Source organism: Psammomys obesus, unplaced genomic scaffold, assembly GCF_907164565.1.
Source record: "Psammomys obesus unplaced genomic scaffold, mPsaObe1.curated_primary_1811, whole genome shotgun sequence".
Taxonomy (NCBI): Eukaryota; Metazoa; Chordata; class Mammalia; order Rodentia; family Muridae; genus Psammomys; species Psammomys obesus.
The window spans coordinates 394,823-409,793 of NW_026592710.1; the positions used below are offsets into that span (position 1 = coordinate 394,823).

At 44.7% G+C, this 14,971-nt stretch overlaps 1 protein-coding gene, 2 long non-coding RNA genes and 1 pseudogene across 4 annotated transcripts; 3 read left to right on the top strand and 1 right to left on the bottom strand.

The window, feature by feature from the left end:
• The first annotated feature begins 44 nt into the window (after nucleotides 1-44).
• Nucleotides 45-4,311, top strand: LOC129682628 (uncharacterized). Its single transcript, XR_008721015.1, has 3 exons — nucleotides 45-313; nucleotides 588-658; nucleotides 3,223-4,311. It is a non-coding gene; the product is annotated as an uncharacterized LOC129682628 (long non-coding RNA).
• Nucleotides 4,306-9,441, bottom strand: Mrpl20 (mitochondrial ribosomal protein L20). The gene is made up of 4 exons (XM_055615062.1): nucleotides 9,282-9,441; nucleotides 9,084-9,194; nucleotides 6,242-6,319; nucleotides 4,306-4,661 (listed from the first exon to the last, which is right to left on the bottom strand). The coding sequence occupies exons 1-4, from the start codon at nucleotides 9,366-9,368 to the stop codon at nucleotides 4,488-4,490; spliced, it is 450 nt and encodes a 149-aa protein (XP_055471037.1). The 5' UTR covers nucleotides 9,369-9,441; the 3' UTR covers nucleotides 4,306-4,487.
• Nucleotides 7,869-9,233, top strand: LOC129682629 (uncharacterized). Of its 2 annotated transcripts, none has more exons than XR_008721017.1 (3): nucleotides 7,869-8,081; nucleotides 8,840-8,955; nucleotides 9,199-9,233. It is a non-coding gene; the product is annotated as an uncharacterized LOC129682629 (long non-coding RNA). The 2 variants fall into 2 exon arrangements; XR_008721016.1 differs by having other exon boundaries at nucleotides 7,869-8,056.
• Nucleotides 9,442-9,504: 63 nt separating the features above from the next.
• On the top strand, nucleotides 9,505-13,903 carry LOC129682626 (peptidyl-prolyl cis-trans isomerase A-like; annotated as a pseudogene).
• The last annotated feature ends 1,068 nt before the right edge of the window (nucleotides 13,904-14,971 follow it).

Here is a 14,971-nt window from a genome sequence, read left to right on the forward strand (position 1 = left end):
GTACGACCTGTCCCTTAGTATCACGTCAGGCGCCGACGCCGGAAGTGGACTCGGGTAGGGCTGCTCGTTACCCACTCGGCTTCGCTGCCTGGCCCAGTCGGAATCCGGAGGTGGTAGTGCCCCTGCCTGGGAACCTGGGGCTCTAGAAGGCAGTCTTCGTGGGGATTGGGACAGGACGACTCCTTCCCCACAGTCCCACATTAGAACTGGGTCTTTTAAATTCTGACTCTGCCAGCAATTAAAAGTGCAGATCGGAGGAGCCAGGCGGTGGTGGCGCATGCCTTTGATCCCAGCACTCAGAAGGCAGAGGCAGGTGGGTATTTGCGCTCCAAGTCACCCTGCTCTACAGAGTGACTTCCATAGAGAAACCCTGCCTCAAAGGGAACAGAAGTGCAGATGGGTCTAGAAAGATGGCTCAGTAGTTAAGAGCACTGCTGCTCTTCAGGTCCTTAGCAGCCACATGGTGGCTCACAGCCATCTATAATGGAATCTAATGTCCTCTTCTGTCATGTAGGCACACATGCAAATAGAACACTCATACGTAATCCTGGTGTTTTATTTTTTGCTTTTTTTTTTTTTTTATGCAGATTAAAAGAGAGACCAGGAAAGGTCACACATTTGAGCAGGTACTGACCAAGAATGGCTGAGAACCTTGAAGGTTGGTAGGAAAGGACGTGGGAATTGACCCTACAGATAGTATTTATGAATATCCCTGACTCCATTCCTGACCTGCCTACTTTCTCCCAAAACAGTGCTGCTACTATACAGATGTGGTTGTTACCTGCCAGTGCTCAGTTAGTTCAAGCTTTCACCAGGACTGCAGCCAGATTTGGTGGGAGGGAAAATTGGGAGAGCACTGGAGGGTAAGAAGGTTTCTGCATAGGTTCTATTCAGATACTTTGAGCTTCGGACAGGCTGCCCAATAGTCAGCATTCCAGCAGTAAGTTGATTTGATTCTGTTGCCATAAGGGTCTGTATCTTCTACCCTATCTGTTCAATAATTATTGGCTAATCGGTATGTAACACCGGACAAAGTGGTGACAGTGTTGTAAACAAGATGGAAATACCTAGTGCATTGACCGTTGGGTTGATGAAAATCAAAAAGGCCTTGTTAGGAATGTTCAGTAAAGGAAGCCAAAATTAAGGTGGCCAAAGTGATCTTTAGGGACTGGGAATATAAAGGAGTTGCTAAGAGTGCTCCAGTAGCATGCATGAAGCCCTGAGTATCCTAGAAACTAACATGGTAGTAGTACATGCCTATAATACCAGCACTTTGGAGGTAGAGGCAGGAGATCAGGAATTCAGTCACCCTTCCCACTTAGTGAGTTCAAGGCTAGCCTGCCCAACATGAAATTGTCAACAAGAATAAAAACTTGTGCAAGGCAGGCCAGGCGTGGTAGCAGACACCTTTAATCCCAGCACTTGGCAGGAGGATCTCTGTGAGTTCAAGACCAGCCTGATCTATAGAGTGATTTCCAGGACAGCCAGGACTGTTACAGAGAAACCCTGTCTTGAAAAACAGAACAAAACAAAATTTTAGGAGGCAAATTAGGACTCAGTTATGTACGGTGCCAGAAGTAGGCATTGAGTCCAAGGGACAGATCAGAATGACTCCCAAGCAACAAGTGGCATAAGAGGAGGGTGGATGTCACCATGGTACAGAATGGTAAAGACAGGCACTATGGCTTTTCCTGTAGCAGGGGCTCAACAAATAGAAGTGGATCTGAACCTTTCAAATGTGGCTGGCTATTATAAAAAAAATTTCCCCCAAGATAAAACATTTTATCATGAGGAAGAAGCTAATAAAAACAAAGGATTTTGTTTGTTTTATTCCAAGATGGGGTTTCTTTGTAACAGCCCTGGATATGTTGGAATTCACTCTGTAGACCAGGCTGGCCTTGAACTCAGAGATCTGTCTGCCTTGTCCTGAGTGCTGGGATTAAAGGCCTACATGTGCCAAGCCAGAAGATGTTCTTTTTTTTCTTCTCCCTTTTGGTTTTTCGAGACAGGGTTTCTGTATATAGCCTTGGCTATGCTGGACTCACTTTGTAGACCAGGCTGGCCTTGAACTCACAGAGATCTACCTGCCTCTGTCTCCCAGAGTACTGGGATCACAGACATGCACTGCCTGGTTCCAGAGGATGTTTGTTTGTTTGTTTAAGAAAAAAATACCATTTATTATTTATTTTATTATGAGTGCTCTATCTGCATGTATATCTGCATACCAAAAGAAGGGACAGATCACATTATTGATGGTTATGAGCCACCATGTGGTTGCTGAGAATTGAACTCAGGACCTCTGGAAGAGCAACCTGTGCTCTTAACAGGTGAGCCATCTCTCCAGCACTGTTCCCCCAAACACACACACATACAGATGATGTACTTAAAGTAAAACATGCCATCCTGCAGGGAAACTCTTTTAAGATACAAGTAGTTGGGCATGATGGCACATGCCTATAATCCTAGCACTCAGGAGGCAAAGGTAGGTGGATCTCTAAGTTCAAGGGCAGCCTGGTCTACAAAGTAAGTTCCAGGGCAACTAAAGCTATTGAGAGAGACACTATCTTTAAAAAAAAAAAAAAAAAGGTAATAAAATACCTTCAGGATGTCCCTGAAACTGACCAAATTCATTAGGTCCCCTCCCCAAACACATCATGTCATCAGCTGTAACAACTGCTGAGAGACTCTCAGACAAGCCTAGGAGCCTAGACAAGATATTCTCCAACCCGCTGAGCTGCCTGTAGGCTCTGCAGTGTACTCCACTTGAGTGTGCTTTTGAGTTATTTTTGCTCCCATAAGTAACCCCAATAAACTATTGGTTCACCAATTGGACTTTAGTAGTCTCTTTACTTTGGTCAGTCAGTGGTTCCCTATCTGGGATGAATACCCTTTTGTCCATATCTCAGGAATAGTGTCTTATAATACTGTCACCCCAAAGCATAGTAGAAAAATGGCCTGATATATTTTGCTTGAAGAACAAATGGAGTAAATCAAGGAAAGGGGTTACTGTCAGGGTCTGCTGGGCTTTGTTTCCAGGAAATGGCTTTAGTGAGAGTTCTTAAAGTGAGATCAAGGGTAGGCCCAATAATAGGAGGCAAGCAGTAGATACTGGAACAAAGGTGAGGAAGTGCACACTAAACAACATGGTCAAAGCGTGGAAATGGGTGTTTAAGGGAGGCAGTCTTTGAGCTGGGTCTAACGGGGATACATTATCCACTGCAGGAGGAAGAATGAAAGCGTCCACCGCATACAGCAGTGATCGAGCTGCTGAGGTGCCACTGCTAATGAGATTGTCCAGAGTATACTCCTGAACCTTAAAGCAATCTTGTTAAAAGACCAAGCCACAGTGTCTGGAGATAACATCATGCAGATAGGGCAGATGACTGAAAATATTTACAATGATGAAGTGTCAGATGTCACAACATCAAACTGGAGGGACAAGGATCTTAAACTCAAAGTATGAGGTGTTTCTACTGAATGTATTGCTACGTGAATGCTTGATTTATCAAGCGCCAAAAAGGCACTGTATAGTAGGAAATGTAAGCGGGAAGGCTTATGGCATTCTTTACCCTCTGATTCTAGCACTTTCAAGTGAGCTGTTGCATACTGTAACATTGTAGCTATTCGGGGAGAAAAAGGAATGTTGCTTAAGAGAGCATCATTGTTTTAAGATACGCATTGCTGGGTATTGCCTTTGATTCTACTGTTTTAAGCCCTCATTTTCTCAAATTGTAAGTGCTTGCTGAAGTTCCCAAATATGCAAGGATAACTTACACTTTTTCCTTCCAACATTTCTTGATTGGCTTTGCAGAAATAAAGTTTAAAAAGAAAAAAAAAAGACCAAGCTAGATGATACAAGCTTGAAAGCCCTGGCTGTTTTGAAGCTGACAAAGCCTTTCAGACCGAGACCAAAAGCATGACATCCCTGGTATGAGTTCATATTCCTGTGATCTTTACCCAACTGGGAGCATGAAAAGAGAGCAGGGAAACAAGCTAGGGGCTCAGGAGTTGAGCCACTGGGCCCATGCAATACACAAGGAAAAGACCAAAAGAGGTTAATATCAATGTTGCTTACAGTAAGCCTACAGTTTGGGGGTACTTAAGACAGACTAGAAAACTGGAGTGTCAGTTCAGAAACCTGGTATAGAACTCCAACTTTATAGGGAAAAACAGCAATGCAAACCTGAATCCTCCTACTACCCTTAGTAGCCTCTCATAAAACAGAGAGCCAATGAAAGGCATATGGGCACTACAGAGGCTTTAGACATCTAAAGGTAAGTTGCCTATGCCAGAAAATAACTCAACTTGAACACTGCAAAGGCTTTATTTGTACAATCTTTACAGGACAATTTTGGATCTGTGTCATTGAGTAAAAACATGTTCTCTCAAGCCTGTTACTAAAATGTAAATAAATACAAATCAGACTTTCTGATCACAATCCATTTGCTCCTATCTTGTTTATAACAATTTCCATTGCAATGTAAACTTCAGTGGTACTGCACCACTCTGGAAAAGATGCCTTCAGGCTCCTTCCCATCCCCCAAAGCTGCAGCAAATCCTTCCTGCTGCCTCCTCTTAGCCAAAGCAGCCAAAGATTTAAAAGTCTTTGGTTCATAGATGGCCAGGTCCACAAGTACTTTCCTGTTGAGCTCCACCTGGCACTGGAAAGACAAAGAACCGCAACCTATAGTCAGCATCAGAGACCACTTGAGAAAGCTAGGTATAGTGGCACATGCCTTAATTCTAACACCTTGGAGACAGAGGCAGGCAGTTCTAAGCCAGCTACAGAATACATAAGGAGACTATCTCAAACAACAAAAACCAACAAAAAGAAACTACTTAGTAAAATAGAGGACATCCCATGTTGGAACAGACAGGAGGATGTTGCCACAAGACAACTCTAGACTTAGTAGGTCTAGAGTAAGCAACAGCACTCCACTGGAGTGGGATACTTGGGAACTGTGGAACGGGCATAGCTGGACATTGTAGGGGAAATGTGGGTGGGGGACAAGGAAGGGTACCTATAGAGGCTGAAACATGGAAGAGCCAGCTGAGGCCCAGGTCCCATGTCAATGATTAGCACTGAGACTTCTGGCCAGGGCTAACCCTTTACTGTAATTTAGAGATGTGCAAGCTCATTACACTGTGATTCCTACCGAATAAGACTGCAGGGATGGCAGAAGCAGGTGATTTCAAATGAAGACTGGCTCAGAGAGAGAGAGGCTATGGAGTTGGGAGTATAACCGAGTGGTGCAGTGCTTATGTACAAGGCCTGGGCTTTATCTCTAGCAATGACTGTAAAAGTGATTTCAGAAAGCTGGCAACTCCCACTCGTGCAGCCAAGAAAAGAAAAACGAGGGACTGGGGACTGGCTGCATATACTCAATACTGCTGTCAAGCAATGAGTGGACCCTACTGTGTGACTTGTGACTTTCTTTACCCTCCTCACTCCCCTTCCCGACAAAGTCTATCATGTGGCTCTGGCCGTCCTGAAACTTACTGCATAAACCATGCTGGCCTCAAACTCAGATATCTGCCTGCCTCTGCCTCCCAAGTGTTTGGACTAAGGGTGTATGCCATTATACCCCAAATACCTGTAACTGTAAATCTGCTTTCTGAGCATCAGGCCCACATCAGTAAAATGAGGAATATAATACTTCCCCAGCTCACTGGAGGACCCTTATACAGCACTAGGACAACGTCTGTGATAAGGTGGAAATGGAATGCCTACCACTTCCATTTCATTTTGAAAGAGAAAAATGTGGATGGCTGGAGAGATTGCTCAGCAGTTAAGAGTACTTAACTCCTCTTCCAGAGGACCTAGGTTTAATTCCCAGTACCTACATGGCAGTTTGCAATCATCTGTAACTTATTCTGGCATCCAAGGATACCAGGCACAGATGCACTACACAGACAAAGATGCAGGCAAAATAACTTCTGTACATAAAACTTAAAAACACATCTCAAACTCTAAAGTTAACATCATATTTCTACCTTTTTTCTTTCATACAGAAACATCCAAGTTGGCATCTATAAAACATGCAACTACTTATGTGTGCTAAACTATCAGTAGGGCAAATGAAAAGCAGGTTGCCAGAACTCCATCCAGACAAAAAGAACTAGTTTACAGTGCAGCCCTAGCAACACTCATGTCCACCCCATGGACTAAAGCCAGGCTGGCTTACATCTGATGGCATAATTCCTTTAGATGCTCAATCCCTTGATAAGACTCTCAACTTACCTTAATTAAGTTGCCAATGAATGCTGGGTACTGTAAGCCATGTTCCTGGGAGGCAGCTGTAATTCGATTAATCCAGAGCTAGAATTAAAACATTAAGATGTTTGATACTGACTTTCTTTTCTTTGAAACAGGGCCTCACTATGTAGCTCTGGCTATCCTGGAAATTACCATATAGATCAGGCTGGCCTTGAACTCACAGAAATCTTCGTGCCTCCGCCTCCCTAGTGCAAAGATTAAAGGTCTATATCACTACACCTGACTCCAGAAAGGTTTGATTTCTGAATGTTGCATCCATATCCTGTTTCTAGCAAAGGTTCTAACTGAATTAAAAAGTGCTCATAAAAATAAGTAGAAAAGATGTTTTCTTCTCAGGCAAACAGGTTTTTGAGAAAAACAATAGCAAAGGTTGATGTATTTCATACAGACAAGCTCCACTCTGAATCACAAGCAGGCAGCACTTCTAGAAGAAGCAGGAGGATCAGGAGTTACACCCAGCCAAGGTTACATATTGAAACACTATCTCAAAAAAGCCAAGTACATAGCCAGTCTTGGTGGTACAAGCCTTTAATCCCAGCACTCCAGAGGCAGAGCCAGGCAGGTATCTGCATTAGAGGCCATCCTGGTCTATTTAGCAAGTTCCAGGACAGCCAGGGCAACACATGAGATGCTGTCTCAACACCAAAAACAAAACAAAAAGTAAAGTAAAACTTTCCTCTCTAAATGACAAGCAAGCTAGGGTGATGCTGTGTACCTGAAATTCCAGCACTTAGGAGGCAGGAGGAACATCTCAAGTTTGAGGCCAGGATGGTCTGTCTACACAGTGAGTTTCAGGGCAGGTAGGGCTATATGGCAAAAATCTACCTCAAAAAAACAATTTAAAAAAAGGCAGGCAGGCAAGGATAGGCCTGGCAGTGTAGGCCTGTAACACCAGCTCCAAGTACAGGTTTGGCATGATTGTAAGCCTGGGCTGTAGAATGAGTTCAGGTTGAGCCTGGAAACTTAGTGTTCTGTGACACATGAGTTCCCTAGAGCTTGGAGGCCAGGCACCCTCATATGTTCACATCCCAATTAAAGACCTCATGTCAAAAAAACAGGAAGGAATGACAATTGAGGTTGACCTTTGCACACCACCATGCATATAAAAATAGCTAGGGATATAGCTCAGAAATTCAGGAGCCAAGCTGGGCATAGTGACCCATGCCTGTAATCTCAGCACTCAGGAAGGCAGAGTGAATTCAAGGCCAGCCTGGTCTACAAAGTGAGTCCAGGACAGCCAAGGCTACACAGAGATGGCTCATATTACTGTGTAATCCTGATGACTTGCCATCAATCCCTAGAACTCAACTGAAAAGTCTGGACACAAAGCATAAGCCCATCCTAGCACTCCTAAAGGCTGAGCCAGAACTTCATGGCCAGCTAGCTTAGAGTATAACATGTATCAGGAACAGCAAGGCAGATTCTGCCTCAACAAGGTGGAAGAGCTGACTCATGAGAATGGCTCTAATCTCCACACTCATACATATGCAGGAGTGCAAGCACCCGGAGAATCCAGGCCTGCTGTGTCCAGGCCCTGGGTTCATTCAACCCTCAGACTGCTTTCCTCTCCCGCAGAAAAAGAGAATCAAGTAAGCAAGCCACTGCAAACTATTTGTATGCACCAAGATCTAGCTGATTGGATTAGAGTCTGTGCCAGGCACTAGCAAACACCTTAACATCGATCTGAAAAGACTGAAAAGATTCAGAAGAATCTAGAATTGTGAATCAAAGTGACTCTGGCCAGAAGATGAACAACTGTGGATTTCTTCAGTATAACTGGTGTGTGCCTGTTCTTAGACATCAGGTATCAGTGGGTTTTTGTTTTGTGCTGTTGGGGATGGGAGGGCTCCTTTAAGCATTCTTTACAAAGGTAGAGTAGATCCTAAAGGTCTCAAGTTTGAACCTGCAACAGAATCCCTGGAAGTTTGTTAACACAAATTACTGGGCCCTCCTTTGAGAGCCTGATTCAGCAGGTTTAGAGTAGGGCCTTTAAAGTGTGCATTTCTAACAAGTCGCAGGGAGACCAGGACTGTCCAAGGCCCTTAGACCCTCCACTGTGGCAGCAAATGCTCACTTCTCATATTAACTGGACATTCCCATGTGTTCACAACACTACAGCACACTTTGAGCCTGAACAAATTACCAGGTCTTGGGGCGGCAGGCAGCACCACCCTACCCCAAAGGCCTGTACCAATGAGAACAGACAGGAATCCAAACCAACACTGTCTAGGCTGTGAGCACAGCCCTCTTGCTATAACTCCCCACATTCTGGTTGGGGAGTTCTGTAACTGTTTTTATTTGTATATATACGGGTACATATATATATAAGTATATATATATGGGTATGTGGGTGGGTACATGTTTAGACCAAAAGGAATCAGATCTCCTGGAGCTAGAAGTACAGGTGGTTGTGAGTTGTCAGCTGTGAGAACAGAACTTGGTTGATATAGCAGACCAACAAGTCTTCTTAACCGCTGAGCTATCTCTCCAGGCTTAGGGGGACACTTTGACACTCAAGGTCAGAAATGACCCTTCATATGGCCCTGTTGACTTTGCTCATAGGTACTTATAAGAACAACTACTCTGGCCCCAAGTACAGCTTTCAAACGACAAACACTTCACACAGGGTCAGCCCAAGGAGGTGAAGGGGACTTCCAGGGGATGAACGCCAACTTCAGGTGGGTACAGAAGGCCAAGCTCCGGAGGACGGAGGGCTGAGCTCGAACCCTGACGTGAAAGAGAGCAGAGCTCTAGGGAGATGAGAACAAGGTGGGGTCGGAGTGGGGCTCCCAGGAGTTGCGCTTACAGTCCTCAGGTTCCGCTTCTTCAGTCTGCGAGCCTGCGTACACTTAACGAAGGCTCTGGTCACCGCCCTGACTGCCAGCCGGTAGCAGCGATTCTTCCTTCCCCTAAAATGCTAGAAAAAGAAAACGGAAGAAGGGTGTCTAGACGGCAGCGCGCCACCTCGCCGGTGCCAACCTGGGATCCCGGCACGCGCACTCACCCGAGCATGTTTGAGCACCTCCTGAACCCGCCAATAGCGGTCCGTCAGGCGGTTTCGCAGGCAGAGCCGCGTGGTAAGGAAGACCATCGTGTGCTCCCGAATTCCTAGACACTGCCATAAGCGCTTCCGGGTCAACGGTCAGAAAGGCCGGCCTTGCGGCGTATGTGCGCGCGTACTGTCTTCCGGGAGGCCTCTGGGCTCCCTCGCTGAGTTCCGTTGTGCGTGACGGTCCGCACTCGGGTGAAGCGAACGAAACAGACCAGATGGATATAGTTGATGTCATGGACGGAGGGACCAAGGAGGCGGGGCTGGTGATGAAGTGTATAAAGAGGACCCCTGTGAAAGTAAAGGTGCGCGCGACCACCGCCAAGCTGTTTTTCTTTATTTACCTGTTGTTTGTTTTTTGACGCAAGGTTTCTCTGTGCAACAGCTCTGCTTGTCAAACTCACCAGAGATATGCCTGAACTTCAAGGCGTGTACCACCACCTGGCGCCTGTTTTTTGCTTGTTTGTTTGTTTGTTTGTTTTGGGTTTTCTTTTTTTAATTTGTTTAATTTTCTTTATTTTTATGTACATTGGTGTGAGGCTGTCAGGCCTGGAGCTACAATTGGGAGCTGCCGTGTGGGTACTGGGAATTGGGTCCTTAGGAAGAGCAAACAGTGCTCTTAACCACCGAGCCATCTCTCCAGTCCCTTTTTTGATTTTTCGAGACATGGTTTCTCTGTGTAGCCGTGGCTGTCGTGGACTCACTTTTTGTTGACCAGGCTATACTCGAACTCACAGAGATCTGCCTGCCTCTGCCTCCCTGAGTGCTGGGATTACAGGAGTGGGCCATCATGCCAGGCTCCTGTTTAAGAGAGAGAAGAAAGGTAGAAAGAAACTGGGAAAAGATGAAGAAGAGGGAAAATATGTTGTATAAAGTAACCTTGTTTTCAATAAGTAATAAATGTCTGGGGTTGGAGAGGAGGCTCGGGGGTTAGGAGTACTTACCGCTCTCGCAGAGGATATGGCTTCATCTCCCAGCATCCACGTTAGCTCACATGCACCCGTAACCCCAGTTCCAAGGGATCAGATGCTCTCTTCTGACCTACAAAGCACCCTGCGCTAGTGGTGCCTATACGTCCAGGTGCACACACATACACAAAAATAAATAATTTACAAAACTAAGTAACCAGTGTTAGTATTTAGGCACCTGCTTCTGGGTTGCCTAGCAACCTATGATGTCATCATGTTTCCCTGGCCAGGTGACCACACCTGGCAGGTGTGGTTACTTTGCTCCTTAAAAGGATCAACCTGCCCACTTTGTCTCTCTCTTGCTCTCTCTTGCCTCTTGCCCTCTTGGCCCTCTTGCCGTCTCCTCTTTCTCTGTGGGGGCGCCCTCTTCCCTTATCATGTCTCCTGCTCTCCTCTCTCTCTTCATCTCCAGCTAATAAACCTCTTTCATATAAGATCTGCTGTGCACCTCATCATTCATTAATTGGTCCCAACAGCCAGATCTGATGGCAGAGGTCTTTAAGACCAGCACTCAGAAGGTGGAGGCTGGTAAATCCATGAGTTCGAGGCCAGCCTGGTCTACAGAGTTAGTTCTTGGCCACCTAGGGAGACACAGTGAGGGCCTGCCTGAAATAAATAAATAAATAAATAATGAAAACAAATGTGTATGATTTATTATTAATAAGTTTGATTTGTTGACCTATTTCATGTGCTTTTATGCCTATGATATAAGTGAAACTAGAAATAATAACTCGATGTTATAAAGGATCTACTAAGCTTGCTTAGAAAATATAAAGCTACACAAAGTAGAATTCTCTCAAGGATGAGTATCATACTAAACAGACATTAGAAACTGTAGAAAGAAAAAATAATAACCGTTTGCAGTGGTGCACGCCTGTGATCCCAGCACTCAGGGAGGCAGAGGCAGGCGGATCACTGTGAGTTCAAGGCCAGCCAGGCTACACAGAGAAACCCTGTCTCAAAAACAAAACAAAAAAACACCTGTTTTTCTGTACTTCTAACATAATTAAGATTTAGGTTTACTTGGGTTGGGGAGAAGATGGCCCAGTGGTTAAGATCACTTATTTTTTCAGAGGACCCAGGTTCAATTCCCAGCACCCATAAGCTGACTCACAATCATCCTTAACTACAATTCCAGGGATCTAATGCCCTCTTCTGGCCTCCAGGGCACTGCATGCAAATGATACATGGCCATACACCCACATGCAAGATAATTTTTTTTGGAAAAAAAAATTATGAGCTGGGCAGTGGTGCACACCTTTAATCTCACATTCGGGAGGCAGAGGCAGTTCCAAGCCAGTCTAGTCTACAGAGTGAGTTCCAGCCAAGGCTGTCTCAAAAAAACCAAACTGAAAAAAAAAAAAAAATAGCTTTCCTGCAATATGTTTCTGTTAAGATTTGTTTGTTAGGGCATTTGGAAAGATGAATCAGTAGTTAAAAGCACTTTCTGCTCTTCCAGAGGACCCAGGTTCAATTCTCAGCACCCACATGACTGCTCACAATTGTCTTTAACTCCAGTTCCAGGGGACCCATTGCCCTCTTCTGACCTCAGTGGGCCCTAAAAGCACTAAGTACACAGATAGACATACATAAATGCAGGCAAAATACCCATACACATAAAATGATAAAATAAAAATAATTTAGTTAAAAACAAAAGATTTGTTCACTAAGATTGACACCAATTGGGTGCTATTCACATAACAAAAACACACAGTCCTGGCTCACAGCTGTCGATTAGGCCCATTTTCATATCAAAGGACATGCCTTTATAGGAGAAGTCAAAGGGGCAGAACTGGTTCTCTTATCCAAAAGAGCATAATTCTGCCAGGTAGAGAGGATGACCAAGTTAATAACTGTCTGGGAAAAGAAGCCCTGGTCTGTCCAGACATAACTATGACAGTAGTTTTACATTGTAAATATCCCCATTTGTCCAAACAACCAAACCTTGGAACTTCTGTCTCTGTGAAACATGTTTAATTGCTCAAAGTATAACTTGGGGCCATGAAACTGTTACCTAGAACAAGTCATACACTATTGTTAAAAAGTTTTTTTCTTAATATCTCTAAGTACTAGAGTGGTTTTTCACTGGGAAAGCATACTAATTCTAAAATACCCAGAGTCATATAAAAATCTTCTTTAGTGAAAATGGGCCGATGCTGATGCAGACGCTGCTGTCCCTTGTCATCTTTTGCTGCAGCCATGGCCAACCCCACTGTGCTCTTCGACATTGCTGCGGATGGTGAGCCCTTGGGCCGCGTCTCCTTGGAGCTGTTTGCAGACAAAGTTCCAAAGACAGAAACTTTTGTGATCTGAGCACTGGAGAGAAAGGACAGAAGGGTTCCTGCGTTCACAGAATTATTCCAGGATTCATGTGCCAGGGTGGTGACTTACACGCCATAACGACACTGGCAGCAGGTCCATCTACAGGGAGAAGTCTGAGGATGAGAACTTCATCCTGAAGCATATGGGTCCTGGCATCTTGTCCATGGCAAATGCTGGACCAAACACAAACGGTTTCCAGTTTATCTGTATCTCCGAGACTAGTGGCTGGATGGCAAGCATGTGGTCTTTGGGAAGGTGAAAGACGACATGAGCATTGTGGAAGCCATGGAGCGTTTTGGGTCCGGGAATGTCAAGACTGGCAAGATCACCATTGCCGACTGTGGACAGCTCTAATTCTTCTGACTTGTGGGCTTCTTACCTACCGGACCATTCCTTCTGTAGCTCAGGAGAGCGCCCCACCCCACCTGCTCACAGTGGCCTGTAATCTCTGCTCTCACTGAAATTCTTTGGGTTCCACAGTTTCCTCACTCCCCTCCAAGACTAGCTGGATTGCAGACTTAAGTTTATGATTATGGATAAATTAAAAAAAAAAAAAAAGAAAAAGAAAATGGGTCATGAGTGGTTAAGTAGCCTTGACCTAACCTATAGTCCATATACAACTTTTTCTAGGTGTTCTTTATAGCTTTTCTTTCTGTTCAGGATTCAGTCCCACTGATTCACTCACTGCATTTGATACTTGTGTGAGCGCTTTCTCTCTCTCTCTCTCTCTCTCTCTCTCTCTCTCTCTCTCTGTGTGTGTCTCCTTCTCCCTCTCACTCTTTCTGTGTGTTGTTAAAAATTGAAGATTGAACACAGTAGCTTTTGTGTCCTGGAGACCTGCTCTGTTACTGAACTGGAGCTCCAAGCCTTGATTTCTTTGTCTTGATGTCTTGAATGATCATGAGATTACAGAAGAGAGAATTCAATATTTGTAGGCTTCTTCAATCTGAATTTACCTCTTCCCTCATGCTTAGAATCAAGGTTTTTTTGAGACAGGCTTATACATTTTTGGTGACCAGTGCAGAAATTATATTGTGTCCTTGGGATCTGGTGGTAGGAAGTTGTGAATTAAGTCAGCTTGTACCAGCATTGGTCATGTTAGTCCTGATTAAGATACAGTGTATAACACACCCAGAAGAGGAAAGAAAGAGATGAGATCTGTTATACCATTACAAACCCAGGAGTTCTGAAGCCAAGATGGTGGAAGAGCAAAGTGTTGTGTTGGGTGAAAGTGACCAGTGTTCATGACTTCACCAGCTGTCCGGGGAACTGGTGACAGATGTTACCTTTCTGAACAAGATATTCAAGCAAAACTCATCCATGGACTTAGCATTTTGAGATGATGTAAATGTTCTATCCTTCATTTAATTCATGCTAATTTGAATATCCATTGGTGATTTTCTAAATTTCCCATCCCTTCCACATTTACTTGGTATTCTACCTAAAGAAGAGTTTTCTGAGGTGGTGCTGCACGCCTTTAATTCCAGCACAAGGGAGGCAGAGGCAGGTGGATCTCTGTGAGTTCAAGGCCAGCCTGCTCTACAGAGTGAGTTCCAGGATAGCCAAGGATACACAGAGAAACCCTGTCTCAGAAAAGAGAGACAGAGACAGAGGCAGACACACACAGAGAGAGACAGATAGGGAGAGAGAGAGAAAGGCAGGGAAAGAGCTTTTGGGGCTGGGACAGGTGTGAGTGCATGTGTGTCACACACCTTTGATCCCAACACTCAGGAGACAGAGGCAAGCAGAACTCTAGAGATGGAGGACAGCGAAAACTATCGCGTGGGGGAAACTCTGCCTCAAAGCAAGCAAGCAAGCAAAAAGAAGGGCTTTCTGAGCTTGAGCATAGTGACTTACACCTATAACTCTAGTGCTCTGGAACCCAAGATAGGTGGTCTGCCAGCCTCGGCTGTAAAATAAAACACTGTCTGGAAAACAAAAACAAAAACAAAATCTTTGCCAGGTGTGTAGCAAATGCTTTTCATTCCAGCACTTGGGGGGGGGGGGGGGGGGCAGAGGCAGGCTGATCTTTGTGAATTTGAGGCCAGCCTGGCCTACAGAACAAGTTTCAGGATAACCATGGCTACACAGAGAAGCCCTGTCTTGAAAAATGAAACAAAACAACAACAACAAAATAAGTAAAAATAAAAGCGTGTATCACCATGCACAGCTTCCTAAAGTTTTTCTCATAACAGAACAAAGAAAGCCATAAATCAAGACACTTTTTTACTACATGGCTGGAAATATCAGAGAGGTGTTTGCAGCAACATGGGGAAGCTCTCCTATAGGCCTCAGATGATTTTTTTTCTTTTCAAAATGGGGTTTCTCTGTGTAGCCCTGGCTGTCCTGGGCTCA

Coding starts and splice junctions, on each gene's coding strand:
- Mrpl20 (XM_055615062.1), bottom strand. CDS start 9,368: ATGGTCTTCCTTACCACGCGGCTCTGCCTGCGAAACCGCCTGACGGAC. Junction 9,195..9,281: donor AGGTGCTCAAACATGCTCGG/GTGAGTGCGCGT, acceptor TTCTTTTTCTAG/CATTTTAGGGGAAGGAAGAA. Junction 4,662..6,241: donor TCATTGGCAACTTAATTAAG/GTAAGTTGAGAG, acceptor TTGTCTTTCCAG/TGCCAGGTGGAGCTCAACAG.